The 23,158-nt window shown below is 39.8% G+C and overlaps 1 protein-coding gene across 1 annotated transcript in view; it reads right to left on the bottom strand.

The window, feature by feature from the left end:
* The window catches only part of MKLN1 (muskelin 1), a 98,614-nt gene that overhangs the window by 38,448 nt on the left and 37,008 nt on the right, over positions 1–23,158 (bottom strand). The window contains exons 7-9 of the mRNA XM_085299705.1: positions 15,838–15,915; positions 14,587–14,652; positions 6,182–6,294 (exon numbers count right to left, since the gene is read on the bottom strand). Coding sequence (XP_085155831.1) covers positions 6,182–6,294; positions 14,587–14,652; positions 15,838–15,915 — 257 coding nt within the window. The remainder of the gene's footprint in view (positions 1–6,181; positions 6,295–14,586; positions 14,653–15,837; positions 15,916–23,158) is intronic.

The raw sequence follows: 23,158 nt of genomic DNA, 5'->3' as shown, positions 1-23,158 counted from the left end.
GGGAGATACACGATTCCAGGAATTCCAGCTGGCTCTTGTCTTGTAGGTGCTTATTTAGGTCTTTAAAACCTGAAATGACATAAATCAGCATTTCTTAGACCACTATCTACTGCTTCACTAAATTCTTACCAGAAAATTTTGTAACACTTTGAGCAGTACAAGAACTTTGCCTTCCTTGCAAGGCATTCATAACCAGGCCAGCATGTGCAAGTATTCTGCATCATCTTTAGTTTATTGAGAATTGAACGATGCAATGAATTACCAAGAAAGCCATGTAAGTACAAAAAAGCTACATTCCTGATGAGACAGCAGACCAGTAAGTCCATCATAAGCTACAGCCAAAGTGATGGGGTTTTTTTAATCAGAATATAAATGCTACATATCGACTATCCAGGACACACTACTACAAGGTATAAGAGTACTACTTAGTTTTGCAAGCAATACCCCTTTGTAACTAAGAATTTTACGATAGTTTGAAACTCTGTATAATCTGAAGACTGGCATACACCAGCTCTGTCGTTGTAATGGTTTTGCAGCCTTCAGAACACCATGCATAATGCATTTCTGCAACTACTCTGTCCTCTACGAGACCACCTTCAAGATCTGAAAGGGATCTGCGCATTGAAACATCTGCTGTTAAGAATAATTGAAGCTTGGCTGGGTTTCTGCAGTTTTTCAGGCTGGAAGCAAGAACTATAGGTTCTAACTGATAGAACTGAGAAGCTAGAGATCCACAGCTGTTTTAAAATAAGGATGATTTTTTTCTTTAGCAAAAAGTTAAGACAAACAAGAGTTAACAAGACAAGAGCTGTTTAGGTACACAAGGTAGCACAAGCAAACAAAAGGTTACTTTTCAGGTAGTATTTTTAAAAAAAGTCAAGACAGTCTTCAATGGGGTCTTTTTGATTTCAGGCTTCCTATGTGAAAGTCACTGGAAAAGTGAGTCAGATCCATCTGACTAGAGCCAGAGCTTTTTTTTTTTTTTAATTGTAATACCTAAAAACAGTTGAGAATACTTTTTACGGGGTTTAACTACATGTACCTGCCTTCTTTGCCCCCTGCTTTTGTAGACATTTACACTCTTTAGGAAGCTGGCTCAGAAATGCATTTGCAGAATCCAAGTTTCTATTGCAGGCTCCTGAGACAGCTGCTTTCTCCCTATATGCTTTTGTGATATCAGGCATCTAGTACAACTGAGCATCTGCACAACTGGTATTATTGAGAAGTAGGAAGGGGCAGATTCAGTACATGAAATTTCTAGTGCATAAACATCACAGTATTTGAATCAAAAAAACTTGCAAGTTACTCCAAGCATCTTCCAAACTACATGAACTGTAGGAAAGAGTCAGTATTTGAAACAAGTTCAGTTCATACACTTAGAACAGGAAAAATTGGAACTTTACATATATATGCTTACATATTTCAGCAATACACTCAAAAACTGGTCATAAGTATCATAAACGCTTACAAAAGCGCAAAAGGCTTGTGTAGTAACATGAGGTTGGAAACTTTGGGTAAATTCATCCATTTCAACAAATGCAAATCAATGTATGCAGACACTACGGAAAATTTAATCAGAAATACACTAGCAGATGAAAATCACCCTGGTTCTCACTAGCACAATCTTTCTACATTTGTCAGCTCTTATTTTCAGTATCCTAGAAAAATGCTTGTCAGCAGCCAACTGTCGCCTTACCACACACGGTTTTCTAGACCATTTTGAACCGACTGAGCATTAGACTCTTGTTGACCTATGCTTTCCTTCACTTGTGAGAAGTAATTTCTCCTCTTACCAGTTCACCCATGAGCAGACCTTCACTTGTACCTATGACAGCTTAATTTAGGCATCTTTGGTGAGAAACATTTTAAAAGTTTTAGGGAAAACACCTAACCCTATAACCTGTTTACACAGTCTCCACATCTTCCATGGAGCTCGACTTGTAAGACAGGACTTCCCACTAAAAAGCCATAATGTGCYGAGTCAACATACCACATTCATGAATGTGCTCAGCAACAGAATCTAGAATTATACAGAGAGACCTGGGCAGGTTGGAGAGTTGAGTGGAGAGGAACCTCCTGAGATTCAACAAGGGCAAGTGCAGAGTCCTGCACCTAGGGAAAAATAACCCTAGGCACCAGTACAAGCTGGGGGCTGACCTTGTGGAGAGCAGCTCTGCAGAGAAGGACCTGGGAGTGCTGGTGGATGACAAGTTGACCATGAGCCAGCAAGGTGCCCTTGTGGCCAGGAAGGCCAATGGTCTCCTGGGGTGCATTCGGAAGAATGTTGCCAGCAGGTGGAGGGAGGTGATCCTGCCCCTCTACTCAGCCCTGGGGAGGCCTCATCTCGAGTACTGTGTCCAGTTCTGGGCTCCCCAGTGCAAGAAAGACATGGAGGTACTGGAGAGAGTCCAGCATAGCGCTACAAGGATGATCAGAGGGCTGGAGCACCTGCCCTATGAGGAGAGGAACAACTGCAAGAGCTGGGCCTCTTCAGCCTGGGGAAGAGAAGACTGAGGGGGGATCTTATCAATACGTGGAAGTACCTGAAGGGAGGGTGTCAAGGGGACAGGGACAAACTCTTTTCAGTTGTCCCATGTGACAGGACAGGAGGCAATGGGCAGAAATGGAAGCACAGGAAGTTCCACCTGACCGTGAGGGGGAATTTCTTCCCTGTGAGAGTGATGGAGCACTGGGACAGGTTGCCCAGAGAGGCTGTGGAGTCTCCTTCTCTGGAGATCTTCAAGGCCCACCTGGATGCAACCCTGTCTAACATGCCCTAGGTGACCCTGCTGAGCAGGGGGGTTGGACTAGATGATCTCCGGAGGTCCCTTCCAATCTTACTGATTCTATGATTCTACCAGTTTGCACCATACAGAAATCAAACTTTTTGATCTGCCATACTATGCATCAGCCTAAAATTCATTTAAAGTAGAGGTGACCCATGTGTCTACTTGCACCATTAAGGCTAGCAAGAAACTTGGCATATACTTAAATCAAGTTCTATGTCTTGAAACCTAGAAATGCACATTTACCATATTGCCCTGCTACCCATCTTCAACCTGCTTCTGAACAAGTCCATTTTTTTATACAGATTTCCCAGTTTCCTGGTTGTAGATGTTGTATCCTTTTTCCTTACTGTTTGTGTCTTGTATATCAAGACAGCAAAACAGTTTGAAGGGAAATCTTCTCTAAAAACTACCGAGAGAAGTTACAAAAATACCAGTGACAAAGCACGCCAACTATCATACTTCTCACTTATCAAATCTCCAGAGCTATCAACAACCTTCATAATTTTAAGCCTATTTAAAAGGCCACATAACTATTAATTTATATCAAGCGAAGTCTTTCCTGCAGTTACCTGCTCACTAAACTGTCCTCCTACACCAATTTTCACTAAATTAGCCTTTCGAAGAGAACGTTACTGCTTGGAAATAGAAATAGTTGAGAAACTTAATGTGTATGTTTGGAGTTCTATCAACTGACAGTGGTATAAGACTAAAATGCCTAAAGAGTGACAATGTTCGTTTTCTCAAAACAAATCCTCAAATCCCAAATCCTCAAAATGTCTCCAAGGTTGATTAGCAGTTGTAGATTAGTAGACGACAGCACTTGTCAGAACAATCCCCTTGGTTCAGGGAATAAACTCATAAAGGCTCTTAAAATTCACGTGTTCCAGCCCTGCCTCATGCCAACTGATTATTTGAAGAGTTGTTGCATACTCAAATAAACATTTTGTAGAGGAGACAGCCAGAAGGGCAGCAGCTGTGGGTCCAGTGGATAGGTCATGGGCTACCCTATGTTGCATTTCCCTTGGAGGGACATGGGTTCAGAGCAGGAGGAGTTGACAGGAACTGTAGGAGCCATTCTGGTTCCACATACCCAAGAGATGGTGGGGAAGCCAGCTCCATCTGGCCAGCAGCAGCAGCTGATTCCGTCCTGGACGTTCAGCCCAATAGGAAGTACTAGAGTCCCACCTTCCCCGCTCGCCACCCTCCCAACTAAGAATAGCAGTGATCAGCTACCCCAACAATGCTGCTCTAGCTCACTAAGAGATTTCAAAAACGCAAAATGCAGCAGCAATACAGTTTACTAAAAAGGTCACAAACTTTTCCTAAAACAGTGCCAAGGGGAAGATGACAATAAACTGGCATTGCACCTTTATTCCACATTAGTGTACATTACCGTTTAGATGACACAGAATAACATACAACATTTACTACATTTTCCTCTTGTCCAAGTTTTGTTATTCAGTGACTAATCAGTATCATTGACTAATTAGAACAAAGCAGTTAGAAATAGAATAAGTACAATATAAAGCAAAAACCAAGTCCCAGTAGAATCTATTTCAAATGTTAACAAAAATTCCACACCAGACATTTCCTTTTAGCAAATTGTTTGTGAACTTTTGATGCTCTTATTAGAGAAACTATTAAGGGTCTTTGTTTTTGAATTTAATTCTTCATTTGAGATTGACCTTTTCATTTCTAAATCAGGTTTTATCCAGAAAAAGCATTACTGGTTTACCAGCACAGCAGCAGCCATTTCACTGCACTTCAGTAAATTACAATATTCTGGACTATGCCTCAGCACCAACAATCAGTTTAAATGAGCTACGCTGTTGGCCTTCTTCTGAATGCCATTCCAGACTATATCAGTGCATAACGTCATTCCAGAACTCATACCCAAAACCCCACGCATTTCTTTGCACTCTTCTCCCTTAAGAATCCTTCTCTTCAAAATTCCCAGTACGCTCAACCTAAATTCCCGTATCTATCTTTTTCTCCAAGACTCTTCCAATCTTCCACTTTCATTTCCTGTCCTTCCACTGCACCCTGTTATTTTTTTTCTTTCCAAAGTCCCCTTATAACTACTTTATTGTATCAACTCACAACTCTTCTACTGTCTCCTCCACAGCTGCCCATTGTGTATTCCTGCCTTCTTCAATCCCAGCACTACCCAGCTAGAGGCAGGCACGAGGAACTTCAAGAGAAAATATACACTGTTTCTGGCACTGCTGATTCCTTGTGCCCCAGTCAGGCCTCCCAAGCTCTACAGAAGCTCAACTGGGTAAGAGAGCATCCCCGGCAGAAAAGAAATTAATCCCTTGAAGACAAATCCAAACTACCCATGCTCGTTTGTGCGGGAAGAMGACAGAGCAACCCCTTTGGCAGAACATTCCTATTACTCTGTATCCTGAACTGGACACACATACATGCTAAACAGCTACAAGGCAGAAAAAATGATAGAAGAAACATAGTTTAAAAAGAAGAAAATCATTCTTTGTCCAACGTGCTTTTCTATTTTCCCTATTTCCTTGAAGGAAGGCCGTAACAGAGGACAGTCTGGCCGCTGACCATATGAATTGATAAAGCAGATGAACCCCAAATTTTCCCTTGTTATGTCACACAGCCTCCTTAAGATACAGACACATATCTATTGGGTAAGTGGCGAGAATGTTTAAGTTAAATCCACAATTCAAGATCTGAACAGAAGGAATACAAGGGTGTACTACAAAGGATGGGAAGCTCGACCCTGAAAGCCTAAATCCTGCTTCGGCATCGTATCACTGGAACATACGAGTAGCCATGAGTAGTACACGGCAGTGACAAAAAAAGAGCTAAGAGTCAAATCAAACAAAAATATTTACAAAAATATGAAATGTAAGGACAATTTTATTTTTATACAGCACTGTTAAAATATTGCAATAGTCTGCCCAGTTTTTTTGCTCCCCATTTTGTAAAGGATGTTGAAAAAAGTGCCACACATGGAGATTTGAAGGGTAAGGGAAGTGCCTTACTGTGAGATTTTCAGCTTCAACTATTTGTTCTACTTGATTACAATTTCTAAACACCTTTGCCAGGAAAAGAAATAACAGTACTGAAGTGTTATTTAATCTGGCACAGAAACTCATAAAGTGAATGAGGGGCAAGGGACTGGAAAAATTCAAATGGGAACCAAGATGTCTATGGCTCTTATAAATAGTTGAGGAGATAAACTGAATTTGTCTACCAAAAGCAGTGGTGGAACGCACTGTAAGCATTTGAAAAGTCTATTAGAACTCGAACGTCCGAACTTTGCGGCTCTTACAGCATACTGTACATCAATACAGGAACTTCAAAAGCATGGCATTTTTCTGTGCAACAATTTGCATACTAGCAATATGGATGCTCATAGAACTTGCCTCTTTCTCGGTATCTCTGGATATACAGGTCCACTGGTTTTCCTTCACACTGTATGCCCAAAAGTCAGCCAGATCCTGAGTTCCATCCCAGCCACCAAACAAATAAACAGTCTCTATTAAAAAAGAAAAAGAACATACATCAGTTTCATTATTAAGAGAGAGTATTCCTTTAAACAGCCTAATACCTAGAAAAATCCTGCGACAAATAGATCACAGGTCTTAAAGACTGCCAGAAAAGAAATGGAAACGGACTCCTCTTTGCAGCTCCACTTTGAAGGCAATACTAGTSGCAGGAATGGAAAGAACGATAGTTTGGTTTAGCAATGGAAGTTTTCATGATAGATATACAGCCAATTCTGAAAGAGTCATTCTCTATTTCTACAGATACACACAAGACAATCGAATCCATACATGTGTAATTAAGATTTGAGGAAGACARATTAACAATATTTTAGTATTTTAGATATTATACATTATTAGTTTTTATTGAAACCTTAGCTTGTACCTTGTTTGGTGCAGAATTTATAGATTAGAAAGACTTCTGAGAAGAGAATTTTTGTTTAGACCATCACTYATAAAGGAAGATATATTTCAGCTACAAAATCTGAGGAAAATGTTTAAGAGGATAGAGTAACCCATCCAAGGCCACAGAAGTAAATAAGTGAAAGAGTAACAGATTTAAGTCAGTATTCCAGGCCCATCTTTAAAGCATTCTACCTTAAACCCACAGCCTCTCCAACCRCTGACAACAGAAGCAAGGTCGGTCACACTGATAGAAGTGGATGAAGACTCTGAACTCAGGAAGGTCACAAGGAAGGAGAAGTCTTTCTGACACAGAGRTGTGTAAGCCGTTTCCATTCTAGAAACATAACTGTCTCAAATGCTAAAAATACTTTGTTTATGGATTACATCAAAACGCAACACAACGTCAAGTCCAAGAAGAGTAAGCCACTGAAGACTTCCAGAGTTTTGAAGAACTCCTTTRAAATCCACAAGCCAGTTCTATTACGACTGTAGTGGCAATTTTTCAAGCCAATACCAATTAAAGAGCAGACTTAGAAATGTGATTAGAAAATGGAAATAGTCCCTGACCCTTACCTACCATCAGGATAGTGGGCATCACCATGGAAAGGTTACCCTGGTTCATTAACTTTAATTACCCTTCCTCCTGGACTCAGGGCGCCCAGTGTTCCCTGCAAAGAGCAGGTCCCTTTGTGCACATAAATTCTCACAGCTCACAAAACCCGCATTACCACAACAGCTTCATTGATAGCTGAGGAAAATAAAAGATTTGGCACTGGCTAAGTATCCTATTGGGTTCTTGCCAAAATGTCATGCCTGTCTGTAAAGGCTTTGTCTGAGATGAAATTTAATAGCAAACCTGAATGAATCTCATAAGAACTCAGATTTAAAAAGTTACCTAAATCAAGCTGAGAGAATTAAACCGCATGCAAGAGCTCAAAAAGAGGCATAATCATATAGGTAGTGTAACGCATCCCAAGAATCTCAGGAGAACAATGACAACACAAGCGTACATGAACAGTGTGCCAAATTTATCTTTAATGTTGGGTAGAGAGCTGTAGTCTAGGTGAAAGATAAGACACCATCGTTATCCTAGACCTAGAAAGACTAACACTTTCTCAATCTTTCATCATTTATCTAAAAATATGTATATAGTTCTGTAACAAAAGCTCTTTTAAAAAAATACACACTCAAACTTTTCTCAATATATAAATGCATCAGTTGCCAATAAGGTCAAGAAAACACCTTCTTCATAGTTCTTCTGAAGTTTGCAATTGTTCTCCCATAGTTTACGTAAAATTATAACTCAGTTTCCCAACGCTTTCACATCTTCTGTTCTATTTTCAATCTAGCTTTTTTGGAAAAGGGCCATTTTTTCACCCTGCAAGCAAAGTTTCAAGCACGACAGGCTCTGAGGTCCAGGCCTCTGGCAGTCTTGGACATTGCCGCAACACCTAAACAACTTATCAGTAAACAAGAYGCTCTAAGAAGGCAGCAGACAGAGGGAATGGACTCTTCAGGCAGCAGGAGCGGGAAGCTTAACGGCACATAGTAGCCTCACATCAAAATTATTTCAGGGAACTTAAAACACAGGTAARGCATCCCTCCCCAACAGAGGGAGGGATTTTTCCTTTGTATCTGAGCAGTATGTAACACAGYAATATTGATATTGCTTTACTAAAGCAACCCCCTTTCTGCTTTAGGGACAGACTGGAAGAATTTTTAATCTACCTGCAGGGCAACAAGAAAAACATGAAAGCAGTGCATCTTCCCCAAGCTTTCAGCAGCTACATTTCGGAAATCAAATTTCTCCCTCAGCATCTTATCTTCAACTCCACTACATTTATTTTTCAATAAGAATTCAATATTTTGAATATGTTCTATGCATATTTCTAAATTGCTTGCTCAGTAAAAAATGTTTCTGTAATGTCTAAAGTCTTTTCTTCCCTTACTGTCCAAAAGGCTAAAAGATGCCAGAATGCTCCTCAAAGTACTGGAGAGCATACACAGAAGAGAAAAATATTTCTTGTCAATCCCCAACACCCTAAACTGAGATATGCTCTCACAACTGTGTTCTCTTCCTCCTGTTAACGCTATCCTCTCTGCATGGYGAAGTTCTTGGTGAGATTCCAGCACAGTGACTCTTCCTCATCATCAGGATGCAGCACAGTAAACTCGTAACTCGAGGCTGACAAACGATGTTCGATCTCCCAGAGCATCCCTGTGGAAGTTACCTTCCAACATAACACTGGCAAAACAGATACACTCTAACAACTCAGTCAAGCAGTAATTTCRTGTCCCTGCTAGAACAATTCTGCACAGAATACAAAATAATTTAGGATCCAGAAGACCTCTGGAAGTCATCTGCTCCGAAAGCCCTCCCAACCAACCTATCACAGTACCAGATTGCTCAGAAACATACCCTGTTAGGCTCAGAATATCTCCAAGGATAGAGAATTCAGATTCTTCTGGACCCTTGTTCCAATAATTGACTACCTTCATTACCATTTCTTCTTCTTCATATCTAACCAGAATTTCTTTTGCTGYAATTTATGCTCATTGCCCCTCATCTTCCCCCTGTGCTCCTCCAGAATTAGTCTGGCTCCACCTTCTCCTTATCTCTCACTAGTTAGTTGTGGAAAACAGTTAGAACTCCTCTTGGCCTTTCCTAAGGAACCCAGCTCCCTGAATGTTTCCTCATGTAACATATGCTCCAGCTCTCTACCATCTCAGTGGCCCTCCTCTGAGGCTCACATTAGTTTATCATCATCTTTATTGCACAGAAGAGTTGAAACTGGACACAATACTCCAGATGTGGTCTCAAGTACCAAAGAGGGAAATCACTTCCCTTAATCTGCTGGTTGTACTTTACCTAACATAGTYCAGTATGAGGTTGGCCATCACCACGAAGACAGGCTGTTGGCTCATGTTCAGCTGTCTACTGCCTACAAACCTGTTTTACAATCAGTCTCCGGCCTACGTTGTTGTACATATTAATTACTTCCCAGGTTCGGGGCTCTGCATTTGTCTTGGCTGAGCTTCACACAGCTTCTGTCAGTTCACTCCTTCAGTCTCTCAGGGTCCTTGTGACTCACAGCCCTGTCTCCCAGTTTATCAACCATTCCCTCTAATTTGGTATCATCCACAAACTTGCTGGAGGTACATTTGAGAGATGATTCAGACTCCCAAATAACTTCAGGACAAAAAATAAAAAGAACTCTTGCAGATAAAAGGGAACCCCCAACTCTTTAGAAGTCACACAAGGAAACCAGGCACTCTTTGCATGACAATCTACAGCTGCAGACTGCTCAGCCTCTTCCACAGCCTGAATCACACAGGAACAGGTCCAGATCTCCTCTCTCCCAACAAGTTCCCAAGCACTATGCAACAGCTCTGCTTCCTCTTGTACTCTTCCTCTTGAACAGGTTCTGTACTCTTCAAAGAGACAGCCAGCTTCAAAAGGTCCTACCTACTAGTAGTCAGGGRTCTCACTTCACAAGGAAAATGTTCAGATTCAGCACCACTCCATCAGCCTAATGCAGCCTCTCTAAGAAGCAGAAAATCTAGGTGTAAAAGATATAACAAGTCTTCTACGAAGGACAGCACCTTCTGTAGTAACTTAATTTTTTAAGGCATCTCCAAGCTGAAGTTTGCATTTTGTGAAGAGCACTCAGAGCATAACTATAACGTCAGACCTCAAATTTGCTTGAGGCATCACACCACTCAGTTTCCGAATCACAATTCGGCACAGATGGTGGCTAAATGCAAAGTTGTTCAGACTGGGACTGTTCTGGGTAGGCACATAACACAGATACAAAGTCTTCCTCTCAAACGCAAAGGCACCATCAAGTTGAATAACCTCCAGGATTCAGCAGCTGTTTGCATTTTGGAGGCCTAAAAGCCATCTGTGTTTTGTTTCAGAGATCTCTTCATCTTGTACACAAAAGTCCTATCTTTGAATAAAGCATCTTACAGACAGAAACGTTTTCCTCAGGCAAAACAGCATCTTTCCTTGTGTCTAAGCCGCTTTCTGTCACTTCATCTTTTATATCCTTCCATCTTTCTTCTGAGCCAAACACCATCTCCCACTTCTCTCAACTTTCAGACTTTATTGTCACCTATCTAACACAATGAATTAAGTAGAATGCCTTGCCAGAGGAGGATATACAGAATAACACACCTCCAAAATTAGTTTCACTTCAGTCAATGAACAGAGGTAACACATTTTGATACAGACCATTTCACTAATATTTTCTGAAGGAAAATATTCCACTTGCCGTAGCTCAGAAATGCAGACAAAAGCCATAATGGTTGCTCAGCCATTACTTCTAACAGATTCATCATGAAATTTCAGATTTTATTTAAATGAAATAAAGATGGATCTTCCAAMAACTAGAAGATATCACAAAAGACTTAAAATAGGGTAACTCCTGTGCAGTTTGTTTTCTTTGCAATTCTTAAAAAAAAAAAAAGAAAAGAAAACAAATTTGCTACCATTCTGCTACCAAAATAAATTAAATAGCTTTCTGGGCTAGTCTTTCACATAAAATTTTATCCATTCTGTAAGAGCAATCACTGATTCCACCATGCCTATGGAATAACAACTCTTGAAGACACAGCAGGCATATTCTTCTGAAATACAGAGGTTAATCCTTAAAACTTGAATTTGGCAGTCTAATTATTCATTCCCACCTTCTTCTAGAAAACTGTCAAGTGTTCCAAAACATGTCATATCTGAATTACAGAAAGGCCTAAGACGATATAATCAAAGTTATATCTGTTAAGGTACCAGTGCTAGCTGCCTACATCTTCTTTCAAAACTGCACTAAGGCAATCATTCTACCTGAGCTCAACAGACCTAGGACCACAGTATTAAATACAAATCCRTACTTCACCGCTTGGATATTTCACCAGGACCTACACAAATACATAAGTAGTATAGTTTTCCATAACCGGTATTTAGAGCACTTAATGTCCTCATATAGTTTTTGAGTTGTTTTCACTTTTGGCAGTTTGAGGTTTGGGTTTTTTTGTTGCGTTTGTGGGGAGGTTTGTCTGTTTTTAATTCAAGTTTTTTTGTGACAATTACCCAAATACTTCTCTTCCCTCCTCCTAAAAGATGGCAGGAGACATTCTTGCTTCCCATACACAAAGCTACATAAGRTATGCTCACCTTGCAGGAAAACAGGGGAATAATCCACATATTAGATTTTCATTTAGAGTCTAGAGCTTTAAAGTACACAAGAGTTATCCCAATTTGATACCAAGCAAGTCTCTTAATATTTCCACAAACACAGAACAAGAATAACTCCCTAAATTCTGCAACTCCAYGGTCATTCCAGTTGGAGCATTATTTTGACTAAAAATAGGAAGATTGAGAATTAGTAATTCACATATTTTTCATTTGGAAAAATCTCAGACTACATTCCCAGTTTAGTATCCCCAAATGCTTGTATTTTCACTTCAATACACATAAGTATTCCAAAGTTCATAAAGAACACTTAGAATCTAGGGTCAACTGCAGCAACTATTAAGAGCATGACTATGATCAAATGGAAACGAGCTACAACACAAGTCACTATTTGCCAAAGATGCCATATTTGTTCTTCCAGTTCCTCTAAACTTACCATCGTTAGAAGATAAGACATGCTAAGAGGCAGCTTGAACCAAGTTAAACTATGCTGTATCTGAAGCTTAGAGAATAAACAGAGCCAGTGACTCAGCTCACTCTCAGTAATTTGATAGCTCACAAACACAACCTCTCTTCTGACACTAAACAAATGCATCCAACAAGGCTTAGTACTATTACAGAATTAAGTAGAAACGAACTTTTTAACTAGCAATAACTGGTTAATATTTACTAGAAGTTAAATCAAAAAGCTAAACTGCTTTAYAATTACATCTTCAGCAGGTCTAGACATCAAATATTATAATCTGCATCCAACATCTACTCTATGAGATATGAAATTTCTCTGTATCTCCAATTTTGAAGTTTTTTTTCTTCTCTGGAAGATTAAAGTTAAAGAAAAGATTCATTTTTTGAGAAGGACTTCACCCTTTCAATAAGGGATGCAAAATGAACTTGTTCAGCTTCCAAAGACTTCTGAGAAAACAAGAAGCATGTGAGTAAAGAGGGGAGGCTGCCTTTGAGGAAAAGTGTATGCTGCTGCTCCTTTTTTCCATTAACACTAGATTTGTGCAAGGTTAGCCAGGGAGATGAGCTCCAATTTGTAAAACGCATCCTCACATAACCAGCCAAATTCTTACTCTCATTAAATGATACCTATACTCAAAAAGAAAATTCAAGTAGTCAGCAACAGCAAGTTTTAAGAACATAAACAGTTTAAGGAATTGCCCTGGCTGGTTCATAAGCCAAATTAAACAGCAAACAAACCTCAAAAATACTTCGCCTTTTAGAGGTGTCAGTGGGCCTGGAAGCAAGACTACCTGCAACTTTCCGAACACTCTACAGCAAAACCTTCCTTCAGGTTATCCTGTCACCAGTGGATAAACTCTGCTGATGGGACAGAAGAAAATCCAGCTCTCAGAATACGATTCTACATCTGTAGGTGCACTCCAGTCTGCTTTGTGCGAGGAAAAGACAGTGCTTTTACTGCCTTGTTGAAAGCAGTGAACTTAAGTGAAAACTTCAGTCAGAGATAGTCAAGCTTACTAGGACTTCAGAAAACCAACAGGAATGGAAATGAAGACTCACACCACCATGAATATATTACTCTCAAGTCCAAAGGAATCTCATGTCAAAGTTGAGAAGCTGCTTCTCTCTCCAGGATACCTGGGAAACAACCAGTCTTTCTACTTATTCTCTGAGGCCACTAGGGTGCGTTTTGCAGCTTCTTTTGTATACAAACAGCAGTAATTCTACAACAGCATTTTATCCTAACAAAACTCAAAAATTCTTCTACTGAAAAAAAAAAAAGAAAAGAAACAAAGTTTACTTTCACATACAACATAACTTCAGGGCTTTCTCCAGAATAACTTCACTCTGGGCGAAGGCCAAAGACTAACTTCTACCGCTGCATTTTTGCTTGTTCACTATGACTTAGCAAATCACCCTTAAACGTACCGTCCTGTCACATGCCTCAGTCCCAGTCCATATGATCACAATAACACGGCCACCTTAATTTTTGCCAACTCCCTCAATGTCATCCTATATTCCTCTTGGCTACACACTGCCCAGATTTTGTTTCTTCTTTCCTGCTGGAAATTCTATTACTCACTAAAATCGTTTGCTTAAGCAAAGATATCGGCAGGGAAATAGGACAGTCAACTCGAGTAAGGAATACGAAGGACCGCAGAAATCTGACACACAAAAGCAAGACAAAGCTATAGAAAAAAAAATCAGAGTATGATAATCAAAACTGACTGTTACTTAAACACCCCTTTCCTTTTCTCTGTGGGCTTTTTGGAAATGAGGCTGAACCATTCTTTTAACTGCTGTAGAAAACATTTCTGCAAAAGAGTCAAATAAATTATACTTAAATACAGCTTGTCACACAGTTATTGTGAAAGTTAGAAGCTACTCCAGCCCAAATACAAGGAATGTTTCAACACATCAGGTCCAAAGCGCAGAACACATAGCAGATAAGGGAAATAATTGTAATTTCTCTTCTCTAGTCTAAGGACCTGTCCAAAAAAAGGGACGTAAAAATAACTTCAAAACAATTCTTAGTTTTTTAGTAGCCGAAAACTATTAGGAAAAGAGGGTTGAAAAAGCAGCTGGAACATAGTTCAGATAGAGAAAGCAGAATATTTAATGCAGCTCTACTTACCTTAGAAATTAGAGTTTAGATACYGTATGAAGAACACACACACTTGCAAATTTAACTATATGTTCATTAAGGAATTTAGCAACTACAACTCACCTGTCTGAACATCTATAACCATCTGATGACCGCCTCTCATCCCTGGTCGGCTGTCTTCCCCGTCACCTTTAAAGAAAGGGAGAGGGGAGAGTTTTCTATTATCTGAAATTTTTAAACCAATGAACAATCCAATCCCATTTGTACCTAAACACTACATAGAAGCTACCAACTTAAGAGTTCACCATCCTTTAAGACACTAACAAAACACCTCTACATAATATTCTTACTTTACCTACCCATCATAAAACTGCACAGATTTATATTGAATTATTTTGAGATATTATGGAGAGCTAGAGAAAATGCAGTATTATACTGCTATTCTTACAAAGGAACTTAAGAGTTCCTGAAACATCCAGGTCAGCTCAAGCGTCGACCATCTGCGTGACTTTTGCCTCTCTCCAATACCAGACACACAATCTTTAGTTTTCCTCTTCGTCTCTCCCCACCTTCAGAATTGCCTGAAGGCAGAGGAGCCAGAAAGCAAACTCAAACGACACAGCAATCTACCCATAGGACAGAAGCAAAGAGTTAACGGCATAGACATAGCACAGCTAACGTCGCATCGATTATTTACTCTCGCAGATCAGGGGAATGTCAACTATCCAACTAGAACAGCTTGCCAAGCACTTTAGATTTCTTAAAGCGTTCAGAACAGGCCTCATCTATGGCAAGCAACATTAGAAAGGCAACGCTCGTTCTGTTGGGAGAGGAGTCTGTAACACTTTCCAAGAGGTTTTGGGTATGGTACTCCACACACTTGGCAGTTTTCACCTTGAATACCAGACGTGCTATATGACTAGATTTTTGTACTTTGTAGTCATGGCTGTTGTTATGAGATTCCTTTAAGGTAGAAAATATTAGAAATAGATTCTGCAATTTGGATTTGTTGTATGATAGACCAAGATAACATAGTTACTTGTCATTCTTAACTGTAAATGTCCAGATTTAAGCTTATTCCCTGCATTAAATCTAGTCATCCAGGTAACTGCTTTTAGTTCAYAGACCTGAGATTTGCTATTGGACTGATTAGCTATGCTTGAAGTTACAGTTAATGCTCTGTAAAGCGTTCTTTACTCAACTAGGGGTCAATCTGCATTTCACTATCTTTGAAGACTAATACAATTTTTTCACTGACAATACTATCTCCTAGAAAAATTCAGGGAGCTTTCTTGCATCAGTTTCTTGCAATATGTACAAAGCAGCATCATAGCACTAGCAGTACAAGGGCCGTATCTTAAGAAATAGTCTTACCTTTGGTGCTTTTGGGGATAATCTGCCCCCAGCGAGGTTTGTATTCTTGCTGACTGATGTATTGATTGAATAAGCCATCTGCAAAACAAAAGTTTTGCTCTGTAAAATGTTTATACTTCCACTATAGCAAAACCACTCTTAAATCTAACTCAATCCTGTATGCTCCTCCAGAGCCTTCATTTTAAATAAATTCTCTATACATGTCAGTCAGTTTGTTCAATTTGCTAATGAACTAAATGTGTGAGCACTAAAATAAAAAGAATACTCATTACCAGATCAATCAAGAATTACTCTGTTTGCCTGCCAGGTCATGCCAATTGTCTATAAATCCCCAGTGTGGTGTATTTAATTAAGAATGGAATCCCTCCTCCTTATTTAAGCCAAAGAATAAAGTTGCCAGTGCATGTAAAATTCAACCATTTTAGTACATGTTAAGTTAAAACTAGGTCAGACAGTATCTCTCCAGCTAAGAAGAAAAGGGAAGAAAGGCAGATTGTTCAAGTGCTACGATATGGAAGAACCAAACACCGGATAAAAAACAAAATAATAGTTTACATTCTCCTCGGAGTTAAGCAAGAAGAGAAACAGCAGAAACTTAGGTCACTGGCCAGATACGCCAACTGCAGCATTTCTGTAAGTAAGCAGCATCAACTCCAGTACTCTGCCCAAATTCCTTATGTGCCTCCCTACCTTCCTCTCTACACCCACCACATTTAATCTGTYCACTGTCAAGTAGTTACTATCTAATTCTAATCAACAGATGTTATCAGTCTGTTACATAAACTTTATTTTTCTGGAAAGGAAACTCATACTCTCCTCAACGGCCCACCAGTCTGGAAGGAACTTAGCAAGTGTTTCCTCAACCTTCCACCTCACTTTCTGCAGGCATAACAAACTGTTCAGACTACTCACGTCCAGTCTCTCAATCACTGCTTCCCTGTAGCACTCACTGGCCTATATCCCCCCACTGCCCTGCCGTCTCCAGCAGGGAGCTTTTTACCGTGATTGTCTGCTCTGCATTTGTGCAGTACCTGAAAACAAAACGGAATTCAGACATCCACTTTACAACGCCAGTCCTGTAATAACTAAAATAGCCAGATTCAGAATTGCAATACGACGGATTTTTATTAGAACAGTACATAGCGCATACGCTGTTCAGCCACATGTAGGACATAGGTACATCCAGCAGTTCTCAATCATGTAACGCTTACGCAGTTTTGTTTTCTAGTGGAATGGYACCTGACAAACTTGCTCAGGAATCAGTTTTATGTTCTCCAGAGAAATGAAAAATGAATTTAAGTCATATTTAATACTTTTTACTTCTCCCAACMTCAGTAACAGTGGCTTTGAGGTAAAAATTTAACAGATTACGAATATTTCTGTTCTTACAAAACCCCTTGCTCTGCATACAGACAGAAAAAGAATTTTCTTTGCTGCATATGTCCCTGTTTATCTACAAGAGCTAAAACACTGTCACACATGACACAAAATATTCAGAGTATATTTTAAAGCATTTCCTGGTGTCTTACAGCTTGTCGTGACTAAAATCCAGGTTTTAATTAAAATCCCARTCAGCAAGAATTCCTGAGAGAAGATGAATACTCTATTTAGTGACAGTCTAATAGGGAAATAAGGGCACTAAAGCACTCCTGAAARGTACTAAATTGGGTCCTAAAATATAGGACTGCTTCCAATCTTTATAAATTTAGCTCTGCAAGTTTTGCAAATTCAATATTCTGCGAAAGCAGGGTAGATTTTACTTTCTCCTAKCTTACTGCCAAAAACATCAGCTCTATCCAAGCATTAGTTAATTGAGGAAAGCCAAAAGTTTGTTCTACGTACGCAGAAAAAGTGGTTTATTTTGGTTTCTTAAGACTACASCTCTTAGATCAGGCTTCTTCAGCATTTATAAATCTGGGACAAGCCTTGAGAGTGAATTTTGGCTTTAAACTTAAGATTTTATGAATTCTGATTCAGAAATGCCAACTTCAAAAAGAATAAATGTATGCATTGTAAGAAATCCCATACTGACTCAGGCAGATTTTTCTAACCACAAGCCTAGATAGAAATCCAGCCTTTTGGATATTGTTAGAGTATCTTCAAGACACAATGCAAAACAGTATTTATCCCTATGGCAGCCAATAGATATTTGGACATAAATAGCTCAAGAGGATGAATTACACTATATAAGATCTGAAAGGGCGATTTAACCTCTCTCCCATACACAACACCCACAGGCTGTACTTGTCAAGATAGGACACTTCTCCCCTACTATGCCTTCAGCTTCTTTTAATAAAGCTTCTTGTCTTCCATGGGACATTGGTTTGGAAAGCATCCAGCTTGCTTCCCAGAAATGTTTCTTTCTGCTGGAAGCAGTTCCACATTCATCCTACTCACACTACAAACCAGCAACAGCTTGTTTTGGAAGCTGAATCATCACCTGTCTGACACTAACGGAGAAAGCAAAGAGGGGGTGAAGGCAAAAGGAGGATTTCTAGGTGGATTCTGTACCTGATACGAGACCTATTCTACTGCACYGCTTGTGTTTCTTGCCAGGATTGCACTGCTGACCAAAACCTGCCTGAAGAGTCTTCAAAGCTTCTGCAAGAGTCCAAAGATCAGATCTAAGCCTGCTCAGGTTTAAGTCAGCTGTTTCCAGTGAATCAGAAGTTTAACATACATTTCAAATCCACTGCAGAAAAAAATATTAAAAGTAAATTTTTAAAGGAAGCCTTTTTCCTCAGTCCCTGAAGCTCTGATTTCAACGTTCACGTTTATGCTTCAAAATTACATGATGGTACTTCTATTTTGTACTATTTTGAAGTCCTTCAAAGCAAGCTGTGACACATTTTGGATGAAACCACATCAAACTCRTAATGCTTTAAGCTTAGTAAATTCTAATAACTGATAAGACTTTGTTTTGTCAAATAGTTACAGGTTAAAGAGAAAGGATTAATACAAATATTGAGGACAAAAATATTTAACTTGCTGAAGCTAACCACGAACAACTAGAAAGTCATATTAAGTTTCTTCTCAGACAACACAAACCTTTAGATAGAATTACTAAAATCTACTCATTTTATTGCCAATAGCAAGAAAAACGTTGGAGTGACATTTAGCCCACAGTTTCTGTAGGTGTTTTTTGATATTTTTTGAACCAAAAAAAAGCAAACAAAAAACCCGACACAGACCGAGTTTTTGTAGTCACAAAATCCTTCCAAACAAAATTTGAAGCAGAAAACAAAGGTGACCTCAGATGAAAGTCCAGCCATTACTGGAGAATTTCCTCRAGACTGAGGAGTAGAGAGGGAACACATGGAATTTTCCAGCCTCAAAGCTGTAATATCCTCTCTCACATTTTTCTCTTTAAGAGGAAAAATGAAACACTCTGCTAGGTTTGCTGTTAACTCCCTACAAGATACACTTCTTCGTGCGAGCCCTATCATCTACTTATCAAAGGTCTTAGATCCCTACTTAAGTCTCTCCCCTGCATGTATCCTTACCATAGGGCAAGCAAGCCAGTGTTTGTACTTTCTCATAACCGAACTCAAAAACACTGAAGGTTAAACTAAGCTCTAAGTGTCCATCTGGAATGAAATTCTTCTCCATCCCAAACTTCTGAAGACCTTTGAGCACTGCAGGTCGTGCATCACAACACCCCATTCACCRTACAAGGTTCGCTTATCAGGTAATCACGTCACATCTTGACATGAAAACAGCCCGGAGGAACACCTCGGTCCCTGGGACACTAATATTTAACAAAACCAGGAGAACTTCAATCCATTTCAAGCAGCTCTGCGTATCTACACTAGTTGCGCACRGTTCCACTAAGCAATTTGCACTCTACGTATCCTCTATAGGAATATTAAGCAGATTTTCCTACAATAATATAAGCTGTCTGAAAGCTATAGGAATGAATCCAAATGTGAAGCATTTGAACTAAGTCTGTGAACCAGCTGAGATTTAGGGAACCTTTTATTTTTGAGAGGAAGTCAGGCAGCTGCCAGAGTTTCCATTTGCCCATTTTCTAAGCGTAATGCACAAGTCAAAAGAATCTGCGGGAAAAGTGTGGCTGCCTGCCACTAAGTTCTCAAAAGAAATCATCTGGTCATGTGAGGTAGAAGACAGCCTTCATCATTAGCAATGCAAAAGAACAAGAGTTTAGCTCTGCTAGCACTAATTCTTGACCACCTACTCTTTTTCTATATGACTAACACTATGGAAATAGCCTGAAAGAGGTATATCACATTTTAAATATCTATCACTGCAAATATTAGCCTCTACAAARGAAATTTTTTGCTGAACAGACAGAGCAGCATCTCCAACCACCTCATCTCACTTTTGTTTGTTTCTTCAAAGCTATGAACAGTCAGATCAGTGCAAGGTTATAAGTTCACATATTCATGTCCAGGCTATTACAGAACAGTTCACTCTTTGAACGATTTCAGGGATAATTTAAGGATCTGTATATCTCAATTAACTCCATACTTCAACTACATGACACGAACATACAGGACTAAAGTTACCCTGTCTTTGAGAGGACAGCACATCAGATCGTGTTCTTATGGCTGAACTCCTAACATTAAGGATTCTGAAGAGTCACGGAAACTTCACAACAAAGCTAAAAAGAAAGTAAAACGCTGGGTGCACGTAAGCCTTTCAAACAAAGGGGCTCGAGACATGCAGAACAGAGCAAGGACAGGACTGTGCAAACAGTAGCCATACTATAGGGGGGAAAAAAAAATGCAGAAGGCTGAAAATATCTATTCCCAGGCTGCCAAGAAGAAACCAGCTGTTAAGGACTAAGTTCAATTCCTCAACTTTCTACAGTCATTTTGTACAACTAAGGACAAGCTATTTAAACTTCAGTTTTTTTGTGGCAACCAGAAGTGGTTGTCTTATCCTCTCCCGCATCCTAGCCCAATCAGGAGAACCAGTTTCAAGTCAGATCTTGGCATCTTGGCCCTGATCTGGTTCACCATGTGGCAACACAAGATCCACCACCAGCAAAAGAGATGCAACATGATGCACTGTGCTAAGTGAACTGACTGACCCAGGTAGCAAAAGCTCATGGGTCTGTCAGGTTAAAGCAAGCACTGCCTCAGCCTCTCAGGATAGATAGTACTTTTCTCAGAGTGGTGYTGAGAGGTGATAGAGCTTTAAACAGGTACAAAAGCTGAAGACTGAATATAGAATTGCAAAAGGACAAGATAGAGGAGAAGGAAGGTTAATGTATTCAAAGGCAAGCAAAATCATTAAGGATAAGCAACAAAGCAACGGAAAACGCATACACTGACATTCAGCTTTGGGTAGCTAGCTGCTAGGCTAAAAGGAAACAGCAYAGACGATTTCCAGAGGTCCCTTCCAACCTTACCAACTCTAYGATTCTACGATAAACATGCCAATACATATTATTCTGGCCCTCAGAAGCAGTTACAAAATGTAGAGTCTTCAAGTAACAAGAAGTTCACTAAGTAACACTAAGTACAGGATTTCTCTAGTTTGCTTAAACGATTGAGTTCTCCAGAAACGAGATGCAATTACGTTTCAGGAACCAAGGAATCAGGATTATTCACCTCTAACCTGACCAGAAGAAAGAACAGTCTTGTTAGCTAACACRGCACAGGAGCTGTGTTTTTCATCATGCCAGCCTTTGTCAGTACTTCCACTCTTGGAAAAGTTCAACATTGTCGACTGTAACTCCACTCTCAAAGTACAAGGGGAGGCGTAGAAGCACCATCTCAACTCAAATGAAGTCCCAGGAGAAAACAGTTGAATAGAATAAACCCAATGTGTTAAATATTAAAAGGTTAAAAAAATAGAAAAGAAAAATAACACCCAATAGCTTAAAAAAATGTGACCATATACATTCACTTAATTACTGCTTAAGAGGAAAAAAGGCTATTTTTGAGGAAATTATTYTGGTGCACATTAGATATCTTGCTTCATACTAGTGAAATTCCATTCAAGAAAAAATCTGTACTATTGCTTGCAATGAAGTGGAAAGCGGACTGCCTCTAGGCACTGACAGATTAAGCCACAGCCAAGGCAGCAGACTGACGCATTGGCAAAATCATCAGCATATAACACCCSTCCGGCCCACAGCAGTAGCTGCAGATCCTGCCTCAATTTGGTGGTGCCACGCGCTACCTCAGGCGCTCCTGTCTTTTGAGTAACACTAAAGCAACGCTGATARACAGCCACAGCTCCCTGCTGCTTCCTCTCTCCTGAACCTAAGGGCAAGCGAGGGTTGCAGGAGAAGAAAGCCACCAGTTGTAAAAGGCCCCTGCGTTGCACGAAGCTGTTTACGCTCCCTTCCCGGTCAGTAACACTACAGTGTCTCAGGAGGGCAGGCAGCGCTCAGAAGCTCAAGGATGAATGCAGGCACTTGCTCCATCTCAACACTCGCAGATGCTCAGGGAGGTCAGTGCAGGGCAGAGCAAAGCTGTTCTATCAATATAGCAGAGAAACCTTGAGCTAAAGCATGTGGAAAGAKATGCTTACTGCTGGTTTTGACAACCTGTTGCAATGAACTCCCTAACACAATGCTCAGCTGAACAGCTGCCTCACAAAGAGATGCTGATTTTCAAGGAAAATAAACTTTAAAATTAAAGCCATCATTCCTATCATATCCTTGGAGTCACAAACCATGCTAATGTTGTCCAGCAGGTATGCTGGCATCTGTGCAGAAAGTATCACAAAAGTGACAGATTAGACCAGAATAAAAAAACAATAATAAAGAAAAAATATATACATATATATATATACACACATATATATATACACACACACACACACATATATATATATATACACACACACGCGCGCGCACACCACTCTGGTGCCAGGCATCCATTAAATTCATCCGCTAAGTCACCAACTCCCCTGCAGTCAGACACACAAGAGTCTCTTCCTATGCCAGAACAAGCTTTTCATGAAGTTCAATTGCACGTAGACAAAAAGCACTACATCCAGAGCCAAGAGTATCTCTGTTCTTATCAAATCTGTGGTCCAAAACCACTACACAGGTTTCAGAAGACACTTCAGTGCAATAGCTCAATTGTTTTTATACTTCCTATCAATAGAATGGGCTCTATCTCCCTCATGTTGAGATTTAAGAGTTGTTCATATACAGTGCTTTTAAGTTGAAATGTTCTTTAAAAAAAATAATAAAAAAAAGGCAGTTAACAGCAAAACTGGCTGCCAGCGTCCTGCTCTGGAAGCAAAGCCTCTACTCCCATTCACCCTGACACCCTCTAAGCCATCCTTAAAAGAGTGTTTTCCTTACAGGCAAAAGTAGCATGCTCTTAAATACAACTGA

The sequence above is a fragment of the Rhea americana genome, unplaced genomic scaffold (genome assembly GCF_003343005.1).
Source record: "Rhea americana isolate MKP2758 unplaced genomic scaffold, rheAme1 scaffold_1, whole genome shotgun sequence".
NCBI classification, from domain to species: domain Eukaryota; kingdom Metazoa; phylum Chordata; class Aves; order Rheiformes; family Rheidae; genus Rhea; species Rhea americana.
Note: the sequence above shows the minus strand (reverse complement) of the source record. Positions and strands in the feature narration are given on the sequence as shown.